General features: G+C 45.8%; 1 protein-coding gene across 1 annotated transcript in view; it reads left to right on the forward strand.

Moving 5' to 3' along the window:
* Positions 1–13134, forward strand: part of ANXA10 (annexin A10) — a 355700-nt gene that overhangs the window by 168061 nt on the left and 174505 nt on the right. The window contains exon 4 of the mRNA XM_069205838.1: positions 11574–11687. Coding sequence (XP_069061939.1) covers positions 11574–11687 — 114 coding nt within the window. The remainder of the gene's footprint in view (positions 1–11573; positions 11688–13134) is intronic.

Below are 13134 nucleotides of genomic sequence, written 5' to 3' on the forward strand. Positions count from 1 at the left end.
GACAAAGAATGAGTGGGTACATCTATTTCTCGCGGTGACTCAGATATTGATTCTCAGTCCCCCAGTACATGTTGACCCCTCAGCCCCCCAACCCAGTTTCCAAATACTTAGCAAACAGCAGGTAATTCCTTGTCCCCTTATCCAGCTACTTGAGATTCTCTTACCATGGTGAGAATGGTATGCAAACAGGATTGACCCCCACCTACACCAACATCTTTTCCTCCTGCACACTTTTCCATTGTTCAGCTTTATCCACACATGAGGAGTCCCAAAAAGCTAATGATTGAACCGGTGTCAGTTGCAGCTGAGAATCTCAGGCCTCCATGGCCACTGTTGCCCCAGCTTATCCGTTCCAGAAAGAGCACCTCTAAAGCTAGTGCAAAGGGGAGGCTCAGGGCTCACTATTGATGCCATTTGCTGGGCACACAGTGGACTAGCCCTGGAAATTACACCTGTGTCACCCTTTTCTCTGTGGGTCACAAGGGTGTGTGCCTGCACAGCATTTAAACATGTGCGCAGACAGGGTAGAGACAGTGTGAGAGCTCCTCAGATGATGTTGCCTAATGTCGCTTGCACCCCCTCAACCCCAGTAGCTGCCAAATCCAGTTTTCAATGCTCCAGTAATTAGGGGGTGGAGGTTGGAGCCGCAGCCCTGACAAAGTTTAATCAGGACAGAATTCTCTAAAAGTTGTAGCTTTTACCCCCTATTGATCCTGATTAGTTTCAGTGCAGCTTACTCGCCTTGTTGCATAGCGTAACCATGCCGCCAAACCAGCACCTCATCCCGCCTGCCCGAGCAGAATTCACACCGGCCACCAACGGCTCGGATGGAGTTACTTTTGGTCATCTTAATCTGAGTCTGCATTTTCCTCTGCAGGCTCACCTTTCACTTTTGCCTCGTGGCTCCTGCAGTGTGGACGGAAGCCCCCGTACAGGAAGCAAAAGCTGGGGGGTCAAAGTGTCTTTGCAGGAAGGGGGCAGAGCAAGCTAGCAGTGGCTCATGTTTGCTAGCCGCCATCCCAGAATATATATGAGGGGCGATCAGCTACAGTGATAGTGAATGAATAAGTAACACAAGCAATTAAATCACTCGAGGGACGAGACAAGGTTGTCCACTGTCTAGCCTACTTTTTGCTATCTATATTAAGCCTAGAGCAATACCAATGAAATCATCTCCATATGGCTCATAATCTTGTGTGCCACTAAACTGAAAATATACTCTGAAGGTATGGGCATATATATCCATTCTAACAAACTATAACACATCACCCAAGAAATATCTGGGAATTCATGTAACAGAAAATATTGAAGAGCTATCCCAATTAAACTTTAAGTCTGCTAAACAAAAGATGCAAACGCTACTGGAAAAATTGAATAATCTTCCAGTTTCAATAATTGAGAGAAACACAATCATTGAAATGATTATCCTACCGATGTTAGTATGTTTATTCTCTACCATACTGTGGGTAATCTATGAGATTTTTTTAGATAGAGGGCAGGACATGTAGCTTACTATGGCAAAACCATATACCATGAGTTAGTCTGAGGAAATTGTGACTAAATGAAGGAGGGATTCTCTCCCTGCCAGACATGAAAAATGATTATCAGGCAGTATATCTTAAACCCTGCTATCACAGATCCCGGAATAAGATAAGATTTCTTGGTAAGAACAGGAAGAATAATCACAGGGGAAGCAGTCAAGCACCAAGTTTCATGTAACACAGGAAAGTATCAGGTCACATATAAGTAAATATGTAGTGAAATATCTGAGTTGTCTATAACAATTATCGAAATTAGGTTGGTACATATTTTTAAATAATGTACATTCCTATTAGTGATAGGATACAGGGCTTAGTATATTCAGTCATATAAGAATAATCCTATTAAACTGCAAGAAGAAGTTCTTTAAAAAGTGGCTTCAAGAAACATTAGTCACGATCAGCCCTACTATTTGGAGGGAGGCATTGAATCATAATTCAGCAGCCTAAAGAAGGATGGACTATACCAGAATGTAGATATTAAATCAATAGTGGCTGTACTATACTCATGCTTCATTTCATAAGAGAAATCGCAATATATGTGAAGATTGCCCGAGATTCTCAGGAACCGGTGGCTAGATGCACGTTTTGGTTGTGTCCTCATTTTTTTGGGAAATCTTTATTAGTTTTATGCAAACAAACACATAACAAACATTTGGATGGTGTAGGTACAATTACTGTAGAGAACAATTTCCTGTGCAAGGTTACAATACGGTTCGTGATATTGTGTCCCCGATGCATACCTCCATTAAGCGAGGCGTGTTATGGATAATCATTCACCTTCACAGGATCAAACCTGTCTTCCACAGTTGCACTTTTGTGATAGCCTGCCATGAGTGTCCACATATATAAGAGCAAAAACTGTGTGTAGTACCATAGGTGGAAAGACTAATGTGCATATCTATTGTAGGGATGTTCTTTTCTGGGGAAGATACATCGGGAGAAAAGAGGCAGCAGGGGACAGGGTGTATATGATCCCAGGTACATTTTCTAGTATTAGAGGTGTAGGGACAGGGCATCTCCAGGTAGACATGTGGGGATGGTTGTATGAAGGAACTACGCATTCCATTGCAATGCACGTCACTACTATGTCTGTGTTACAATGAGAATGGGATTGCCACGCATATACTTTGCCGCGCATGCCTTTACAACGAATTATTTTGCCATGAATATATCACTAAACTGATGGTGCCCTCCGCCCCAAGCCCAAAAACTGCCCCGCCCTAAAACCTAACCTCCTCCCTAAAACAGTAGCCTCCCAGGCCCAATCCCCCTTACCTCTCTAAGCCTGAAAAAGAACATAACACCCCACTCATTTCCTCTCCCTAAAATAGTAAAACTCACCCCCAGGCCCAATTGCCCTAAACTCACTGCTAAGGCACAGCACAGTTCATTCTGAGGAAATGGAAGGATCTTTCCATTTCCTCTAACAACGCCAATAGCCTTTACCAGCATTACCACACATAGCCCTTACCATGCATACTATTACAAGATAATTTGTGGTAATGGTATGCGTAGTAAAGGCTATATGTGGTTATGACGCATGCGTTGTAACACATGGGTGGTAAGCGCTAGTTGGGGAAACAGCCGCGTTGTAATGGCTGTTTCCCTTGGGGATACTTAGCGATAGGGTCGGACATTGTGTTGTCATTTCATATGTAATACTACAAATCCAGAAGGTGTAATATAGTCTTAGGTAACATGGTGTTCAGTGGAGTGCTCATGTGTGGATGCGGGTACCATAGCAGCCTCCACCATCTGTAAGTATGCCTGCCATTTTGGAGGTGTCTTTTGCGCTGTGTGACCTAGAGCCCCATTCACCAGTATCTGTTGCTCTGTGAGAATGGCAGTTTTCAGGTCTGATTACCACACCTGATGATGTGGGGGTGTTGCAGAATCCCAGCGCATGTTTTGCCAGCACCAGTGCGAGATTTATGAATCTATTAATTGATTTATGGGTAGCAGAGCTAGTTGTAATTCTCAATTAATAGTGTATGTTAATTTTCTGGTGTGTTCAGTGCTTCTATAAGGAAAAGTGTTATTTCATACCAGAAGATGGATATTTGAGGGCAACTCAGTACCATGTGTAGGAAGTCCACAGGGAAGTGACTGCAGCGGGGCCAGGCATAAGGTAACCCTGGATATACACAGGCAAGGAGTTTTAGAGTAAGGTTAAGTGTGGTGTAAGTAAATGAAAGGTGTTTATTTTAGGCGCGCATTTGTGAAAACTAGTTTAGGCATTTCAATGCACTGAGTCCACTGTTTGTCTGCCAGATCAGTGTTAAGTGCGGTGTCCCATTAAATGCACAATTGGATCAGTGGAGCCTCTCTACCAGACCGGGGAGAAAGCTCCGTTCCATGCAACAGGGTTTGGAATAGCCTGGAGGTCTGAGGTTTGTTGTGTGTTTTATGCCAAGTCTCATGCAGGTCTCTCATGAGAGTGGCTTACAGTAGGAAGGATCCCTGTGGGATACCGTAATCATCTACCATACTCTCAAACGTAGTCAGAATTTAATCTATGAATAAATCACTCCAAATAGTTATACTAGCTGTAGTCCATGCCATGGCCTCCGGTCGCAATTGCCCATAATGACAGTTCTGGTGCATACAGAGGGTAAGTAGTGGAGTTTGTCACATATTTGGTCCAGCATTTCTGGGCTACCCGCATGAGGGCATTGCCTTTTCTTCTGCAGACCTCCAGTTCTGACCCCAGCAGCCATTGCAACACTGGAAAGAGGGGTGTCCCCCCAAACCAGTGCCCCAACTCAACTGTGTTATCGTCATTTATCCATCGCATAGGCCACTGCAGTTGGGCAGCTGCATAGTTCAGTTCATAGTTGGGAGCCCCTAGTCCACCCCGTTCCATAGGAGCATACAATTTAATCAGTGCCAATCACCTCCTGCTGTTGCCCTATATGAGACTAACAAGAAGGGTGCGTAGGTCTGCTACAGTCATGTGGGGATCATCACCGGTAAGGTGGAAAATAAGTATAGCTGTCTAGGTAGTCATATGATTTTAGAGATTGCCACTCTTCCCATTGGAGCAAGCGGCAGTGATATCCAGAATGGGAGGGAGGATGTTGCAGCAGCAATTGCTCTGCCCACATTATCCTCTATAAGATAGGTTTCTGAGTGGTATACCCTGAACCCTAGGTATTTAATAGCCTGACAGGACCACGTCACAGGGGTGGGTGGCAGTGGCACTTGTTCGGCCTGCGACATAGCTGTTATTGGGAATATATGGGATTTGTCCCAATTCACTTTAAGTCCGGAGACTTCTCCAAAGCGTTGAAATAGTTCAATAACTTGGGTTATAATTGCATTGTCATTCTTCAAATAGACCAACTCATCATCAGCATACAATGACACTATGTCCTAGTGGCCATCCACATGAATCCCCCATGCTAAAGGTTCCATTGATAAGGTAAATATAGTAGGGGACAGTGGGCATCACTGACGAGTGCTGCGTTTTATAAATAGTTGTTAAGATATAGTGCACCACATTTTGACCTGTGCTAATGGTGCGTTGTAAGTAGAGACACCCAGGCAAGGAATTTGGGGCCTAATGGCATCTTTACCAGAACCTCCTTTAGGTAGTTTCATCCCAGGGTGTTAAAGCTTTTTCCTATGTCTAGTGAAGACACCCAGATGTTTGTATTTGTTGAGCCCACCCAGTCCATTAGCATGAACAGGCAATGTAGGTTCAGAAAGGTGTTGCGTCCGGGTATAAACCCATTTTGATCAGAATGCATTATGGTTTGCGCTATAGGGATCAGACAATTGGCCAATACCTTACCCAGTATCTTGTAATCCAAATTCAATAGGGAAAGGGGCCTATACGACCCCATTAGCAATGGGACCCTATCATGTTTGAATAGGATCACCAATAGAGCCTTGGGGAGTGTGCTAGGGAGCATTCCCTTCGAAAGGGCTGAATTGTACATTTTAAGTAGAAGAGGGGTGAGCTTAATGTTGAAGGCTGCATAAAATTCTGTGGTGTAATCACTTCTGAAATCTTGGTTTTGGTGATGGGGGTTTTGAGGTCTGCTCACAGCGAGTCTCGCAGTAGCAGCAGTTGTATTGTGTCTAGAAAAGACCCAACTTGAGGGGTGTCTGTGTGTCGGTGGTCTGTGTATAAGTCTTTATGGTAGGCATGAAATGCTGTGTTGATTTCCTTTTGCACATTGAGGAGTGTGCCCATCCTATTGCGTATTGGAGTGATTGGGGGCCTTGGTCTTTTGGAACGAAGAAGCCAGGCCAGTGCTCTACTCACCTTATCTCCCTTTGCGTGTTTGAGGGCTCCTTTTTTGCACAATTGTGTTAATGTTGTGGTATATGCAAATTGTGCACATGGTAAAGAGGCAGCTACCTACTGGTCATATGGGAGCCGCCTTTCATGTCACCTGATGTCAGATTCTAAGGTATGCAGTTTTCTACGTAGTGTCAATTTGGAGCAATTGATCAATTTAATTGGAGTGTCCTTGCAGTACAGCTTTAAAAAGGTGGTCCATTCAATGCTCAGGTCTGAGGCTGTACCCTCATTGTGTGTAAAATATGTAGTAATGTGGTTGGAGGTGTCCGTACAGAAGGAATTGTCCTTTAGGGCTTCAAATTGTAAACACTAAGTTGGTATACAAGGATGCTCTTGGCTCCACTTCAGTTGGAGTTTTAAGGAGCAATGATCCAGGTATTCACCTTTGGAAACCGAGGTGAGGGTCTCTTTGTTACAGTATATAAGGTCAATCCTGGCGTGTATGTCATGTAGCCCTGAACAATATGAATATTCCCTGAGTAAAGGATGTAGAATGTGCCATGCTTCTGTCACCTGTGCGTGTGATGCCCAACGTGTAAGGTGTTGTGTAAGCGATAGTGAGTGTGCTCTTGTCAGGGGGGGTTGGGAACGATCTTTGCCGAGATCTGGTACACAGTTGAAATCTCAGCCCCAGTAATTGAGTGTCTGTAGATTATGTAGCAGTGCTGGTGTGAGGGATTGCAAGAAACGGGCCTGATTAACATTCAGGACATGTAAGAATATAAAGGAAAGAGCAGTTCAGTCCAAAACACCCTCTAGGACTGTACATCTACCCTCAGGATCGATCGATCTTTATGTGTACTATCTCCAGGGGTGTCCCCTGGGCTTTCCAAATGAGTGTTCCCCTTGCATATCGAGAGTACATGGGGCCTCATTATGACCCTGGCGGGCGGCGGAGGCCGTCCGCCAGGATCCCGCCCTCCAAATTACCGCGCCGCGGTCAAAAGACCGCGGCGGGTATTACGAGTTTTCCCCTGGGCTGGCGGGCGGTTCCAGTAAAACCGCCCGCCAGCCCAGGGGAAAACGACCTTCCCACGAGGATGCTGGCTCGTAATCGAGCCGGCGGAGTGGGAAGGTGCGACGGGTGCAGTGGCACCCGTCGCGTATTTCAGTGTCTGCAAGGCAGACACTGAAATACTTTTCGGGGCCCTCTTACGGGGGCCCCTGCCGTGCCCATGCCATTTTCATGGGCACGGCAGGGGCCCCCAGGGGCCCCGTGACCCCCCCTACCGCCATCCTGTTCATGGCGGCTTTCCCGCCATGAACTGGATGGCGGTAGGGGGGGTCAGAATCCTCATGGCTGCGGAGCGCGCTCCGCAGCCATGGAGGATTCCAAAGAGCAGCGGAAAGTCAGCGGGAGACCGCTGACTTTCCGCTTCTGACCGCGGCTGAACCGCCGCGGTCAGAATGCTCATTGGAGCACCGCCAGCCTGTTGGCGGTGCTCCCGTGGTCGGTGGCCCTGGCGGCCACCAGCCGCCAGGGTCAGAATGACCCTCATAGTGTCCACTAGTGTACCCTTTCATCGAAGCCACATGCACACTAGGTCTAATGCTGTGAGGTACGATTCCTGTAATAACGCAACTTGAACCTTGATAGACTATGTGCTATTTCACATAGCTAGCCAGGCCCCATACATTCTATGTTGGTATTGTATATTGTGTGTTAGATCTCATTGCCAGTTGAGACAGCATCGGCCTAATGTACCCTGTATCACAAGTTCACAGCCACTTCCCATCCTGTTCCCCCGGAAGTACCAGTTCCCCCAACACCTCCCTTCACAGTCCATTGTTACCTTAGTCTTAGCAAAAGTTCGGTACCATGCATACAACAAAACCAAAGCATAATAATCAATAATGCCTCCCCTCCTCGGTCAGTGCTCCAGCGGACGTCCAACCCAATGCACTGATATGTAAATAGAAAAATGAACATTAAGGAAAGAGACACAGTCTATGACAGAATACCAGTACAAGGGTTGGCAGCGGTCAAGCAGCAGAAGAGATAAAAGATTAGGATATTTCAGTCCCCAGCCACATTACGTGATTTGACTTGTCCTGAATTCATAGTGTGGGTGACCCAGTTTTGAGATCTCAATGTCCCCTTAGTGTGAGTGGACATATACTCACAGTCATATGACAACATCAGACCTTTGGGGGATGACACTCGGATGGGCCGGGAGGAAGGAACTTCTCCAGCTGGTGCCTCTGACAGGGGGGTCCTCAGGAGTCAAAAGGTTGGGAACCACTGGTCTAGCGTGTAATCTGGGTAAATGTTGACTTGTGCATTCTCCACTGTCCATGGCCCCCATGCCCTGGTGATCTGCAGAATATGGTCTCTGTCTCCATAGTTGAAGAAGTGGGCCACCACCGGGAGCGCAGGGGATCCTGGAGGGGGAGTCATCCGGGGACCCTGTGTGCCGTTCTACCAAAAAGAAGGATTGCTCACCCCGGAGGATTGTGGTGAAGAACTATCACTCCAAGTAAAGTTTCATGCTAGGTTCTTCAATACATTCTGGCAATCCCACTATCCTCACATTGTTCCTGCGGGATCTCCCTTCCTGGTCTTCTGCGTGTTGATAGAGGTGGTTCACTTCAGCTTGTAGAGCCTTGAGATGTGCTGAGGTATCTGAGACTGTAGGTCTGATAGAGGCTAAGTTGGATTCCGCAGATTCGACCTGGTCTTTCAGTTTTCTGTGATCATCCTGCAATAGGTTCATATCAATCTGGAGTGCATCTATTTTTGGTTCAATGGTGGTTTTAATGTCTGCCACTGCACCTCATATTTGGTTAAATTTACGTGTATGGGATGCTAGTGTGTGTTCCAAAGCATCCCCTGTTGGTTGATCCATTGTGCAACGCATGGGCTTATCCTGTTTTGTGTGGCCCATAATGCGTGTGGTGTGGGAGGAAGGTGCAGCAACAAGTAGCCACTATGCCAAGAGGGTTCCGTCGCGGCACACGAAATTCCCCACCCACAGGGAAGGTGAGTTAATGTTCAAGTGGCTACACTTAGGTAGTGAGCAGGACCCTGAAGGGTTTCTTGCTAAGGGACCTCTAGTAAAGCTTGGTGGCTATGCCCTGCATTGAGCACCAGCGATGGCGCGCAGCAAAGAAGATGATGTTGTCTCAGGCACACCATGGTTTGTGCCAATCATCAGTTGGTCGAGAAACGACCTGGCAAGGCCCTTCAGTTTGCAGCATTGGCGAAGGGGGCCCACTGCTGCATGCTCTTCCACTCCCCAGGGTAGTTACTCAGTTCAGGTCCTGCTCTTATGCCCCCCACACTGTGTCACAGGTCGCTTTAGTGCCGAGCAACAGCATCTTGTTAATGAGCCCCAACTCCGTGGTAGTGCCACCGCTTTGATCTGATCCCTGGGGCTCCCTTAATTACAAGCATACACACAACTTGTACTTGGGGCACACCAATTGCCTTACATGAGTTGTATATTTACACTGCGCGCTCACCTGGGGGCATCTTTTTTTATTCCACTATTGTGCCTTCTGGGGATATAGTACCGGTTATCTGTGCTGCACTCGCCATAACTGCCTCATTCAATCTGCGGCCTTCCTCTTGCATTGCAGGTCAATGGGCAGCAGGGAGGCAGCGCCCTTTAACAGGCCTCAACTCCGTTGTAGAGCCCCTGTGCCAGTCTGAGCCCTGGGTCTCCATTTATTGTAGCCATGCTTACAGACCTTGCTTGGTCCACACCAAGTACCTCACTATGGCCACTTCTTTTCTTTCCAAGCTCATGTGGGGCAGGCTTTTCGTTGCACCTGCTGTAAATACGATGCCGCTCCAATTGAGTGGTTGGCTGTGGTGCACACACCTTAGTTGATATACGCAGACTGCTGTTCACCGAGCAGTGCCACTGCTGATGGAGTATTTAGGACACAGTGCTTGGGCTGGGCTTCAACCATGATCTAGTGGTGTCCTTGGCCACTATGCTCATGCAGAGCTAGGGCACACTCCTTCCCCATTGCTCAGGCACCCTCTGGCAGAAATTTTCCTGTGTGGCTACCAGTCACCCTGGGTGTTTGCACTCAGTCCGTGTGGGCACCTACGCTCAGCACCTCTGAGCTGCTGCCGTGGCCAGTGAGGCCCACGAACGGCCGGAGAACCGTCTGATATTGTCGGGCAGCATTTCAGATTGGAGGGGGTCCCCTTGTGTTCAGTGCGTGTTTCCATGTTGCAGGAAGCAGCCAAGAAAAACCCTTCATTCAGCAGGATCAATGTATGCAGCTGGGGGCTGCAGAGCTCCTCACAGTGACACTTACTCGGTCGCTACCTTGGCCACACCCCTCATGTCCCCACTTAAGGGAGTTCTGGGATAAGATATGCCACCGGGTAATGAAATATTTAAATATTCAAATAGATCCAAATGCAATTTCCAGGAGCGGCTTGCATGGCTGGGGCTGTGCAGGGTTGCAGGGGGTGGTGCGGTGGGCGCGGGAGAAAATTAAATAAAAAATCATTTTAAAAAAACACTTACCTGCTTGTCTCCCGCACCGCTCCCCTCCTATTGCAGCTGCAGGCACAAGCTCCCAGCCTGCCCTGCGCCAATCCTGACGCTGTTCAGAGCAGCATCAGGATTGGCTGGGAGCGCCCAGCCAGAGCGCTCGCAGGAAGACTGGGAGCCTGTGCAGGCTAGATAGCCCTGTGCGCATGTGTGTTTGGCCGGCCCAAGACAGCTGGCCAAACGCACATGCGCTCTGAGGGGAGCGCACAGTGCACTCCCCTCAGCTCGTCACCCCCAATGCCCGCCCCTTTTACACGGAAAGGATAATAAACAGAGTTTGTTATACTTTCCGTGTAAAAGGATATGCAGTGGTTGCTGCTGGCGGGGGTGATGCTCCTCCCCCATACGGAGGGGCCGCTCCTGGCAATTTCTGTTTTTTCAGGTTTTATTGCACATGTGGGACTAAGACCCAAACCAAACTGACGATGGTAGCACATCACTTGTGTAATAGTATGACGGTCAACTCCACTTTTTGAGAAGATGAAGGTGCACCCTACTCCACTGTGTCGGAAGATTTAGGCCCATATTTATACTTTTTGTAGCACCGCATTTGCGCCGCTTTTTTACACAAAATCTGCGCAAATTTACAAAATACAATTGTATTTTGTAAGTTTGCGCCGATTTTGCGTCATAAAATGACGAAATGCGGCGTAAAAAAGTATAAATATGGGCCTTAATACGGAAAGTTTATAACAAGGAAAGGATATTTGCAATACAAATCGGTGCTACGAAAAAGTTATATTTAGATATGGAAGTATTATGAGGAATACCTCTCAGTAAATCGATAATTTGCTACCGTATTGATTCGTTGTGGATTGTTTATAGAATGATTTTGCTTAAATATTGATGATGCAAAGAATGTACTGCGCACAAACCAGTCAGATTAATCTCATGTTGGTGATGGATGAAATTATGTTACTTTGTAGATGGGTTGCTATTTTGAAATAGGAACCTCAGCTAGTAAAAAATGTTTTTAAAAAAAGTACTGCTCCGTGATAACTTATTAAGTTTGAGCAGCTACGTGATTTCTCTTTTACATATGACTAGAGATGTCCGCAGTCGCCTGGGAGAAGGAAATTTGAGATGGGCTGTTATGATGGGGATTGAAGCTTCCCACATGAACACATCGTTAACACTGATGCTGTTGAATATGGCACAGAAGTAAGACTGGATGGTTTTATGTTCATGATCATTCTTATTTCCTCCTAGGATTTGATTGCTGACCTTAAGGAGAATCTTTCAGACCATTTTAAAGATGTTATGGTGGGTCTCATGTATCAGCCTGCATCCTATGACGCTCACGACCTTTGGCACGCAATGAAGGTATTTTCCTTTACGCGCTTCAGTCTTATCCATAAACACAGTTTCATCACTGCACCGTAATTTCTGTCGCAACACCACATTTATTTTTGCAATTTATCTTTTTAGCTGGTGGTAGCAAGATGATCTCTAAATTCGAATATAGCAACTGTTTGCTGTATTGTTCCCAATCAAAACTAACAACCGCAGTAGTTTAAGAATTCGTTTTAAAATGCAGAATGTGAATGTTTCACATGGTCATGTCACTGTTTAAATACAGTAGCACAAGGTGGCTCTAATCAACACTTATCAGGCATTGTCATTCCTCGTGAATTCAGAGGGTTATCAGGTGCACGTCATCCACTATTTCACAGTCCTTTTCAACAGTATTTAAAAATAACCTCAGTAACTAGAGACCAGGAACGACAACCTATGTCTGTATTGACCATTTAAATATTACAATGCAAGTGTTAAAATTCAAATGTCATCCTTAAAAAATTATTGTGTTGTAGTGAAAAATTAGACGTATTGAACTTAAGATTCAAATTTAGCATCATTCGTGTCGTGATAGTTTTGTGAATATTCTCGATTTATAACTCTGAACGTTGAAATGCGCTATTTTTTAATTATACAATGGCGCCATCTTCTGAGGAAAAACGAAAGCAAAAATGTTCTTCGTTGTGAATGTATTCATAGATTTCATTTGTGATCAGAATTATTATTATTTATTTATGATCACACAAAGAACTTGTCTTAAGTGCTGACCTCAATAGCATCAATATGTGAAATTTATTTTTATTAATTTATTTTGAAAAGTGCCCTGCCGTCAACAGGGGCTTCCTGGTTCTTGCTATTCAAAAGGCACAAATCCAATTCGGCCCAATAAGACAACAAGATCTAATGAGGTAAAATTAGCGTCTGTTTTTCTTGACGCTTTATTCGCATTTTTATAGTGGATTTTCTGCACTTGTAAGTTTAGGGATACTAGTGGGAACCAGGGTGTTCCCAGGTGAGTGCATTGACCCCTAGCAGTATAGTGAACAGACACATACTTGAAACTTTTTGGGTGTTCACCTACATTTCCAATTGATTTTTCCAACACATTCACGGACCCCAAACCCCTCCAAAAATAGTAGCATATTGGTGTGAAAAGGGGTAGGAAAACAGAACAAATCCACTAATATTTACAAGCGCTGTGCTGGTAGGAGGAATTAAACCAAAGCGAAAAATATTTTCTTATGAAGGTGGATTTTACTTCAACGAAAAAGTCTGCTGGTTTGCAGTATCCATTTAAAATCCATATATAGATCCACACAGCCAGCCCCACCCGACGAAGTCATTTTTTTTTTTACGCTAGCATACCCTTTGCACCAACTTGCACCATTCCATAAATATGGTGCCCAGCTGGTGCACAGAAATGGTGCAAGCCAGTGCTAAACATTTTGGTACAAAACTGCGTTAGTGCAGTTTT

The sequence above is a fragment of the Pleurodeles waltl genome, chromosome 1_2, assembly GCF_031143425.1.
Source record: "Pleurodeles waltl isolate 20211129_DDA chromosome 1_2, aPleWal1.hap1.20221129, whole genome shotgun sequence".
Taxonomy (NCBI): Eukaryota; Metazoa; Chordata; class Amphibia; order Caudata; family Salamandridae; genus Pleurodeles; species Pleurodeles waltl.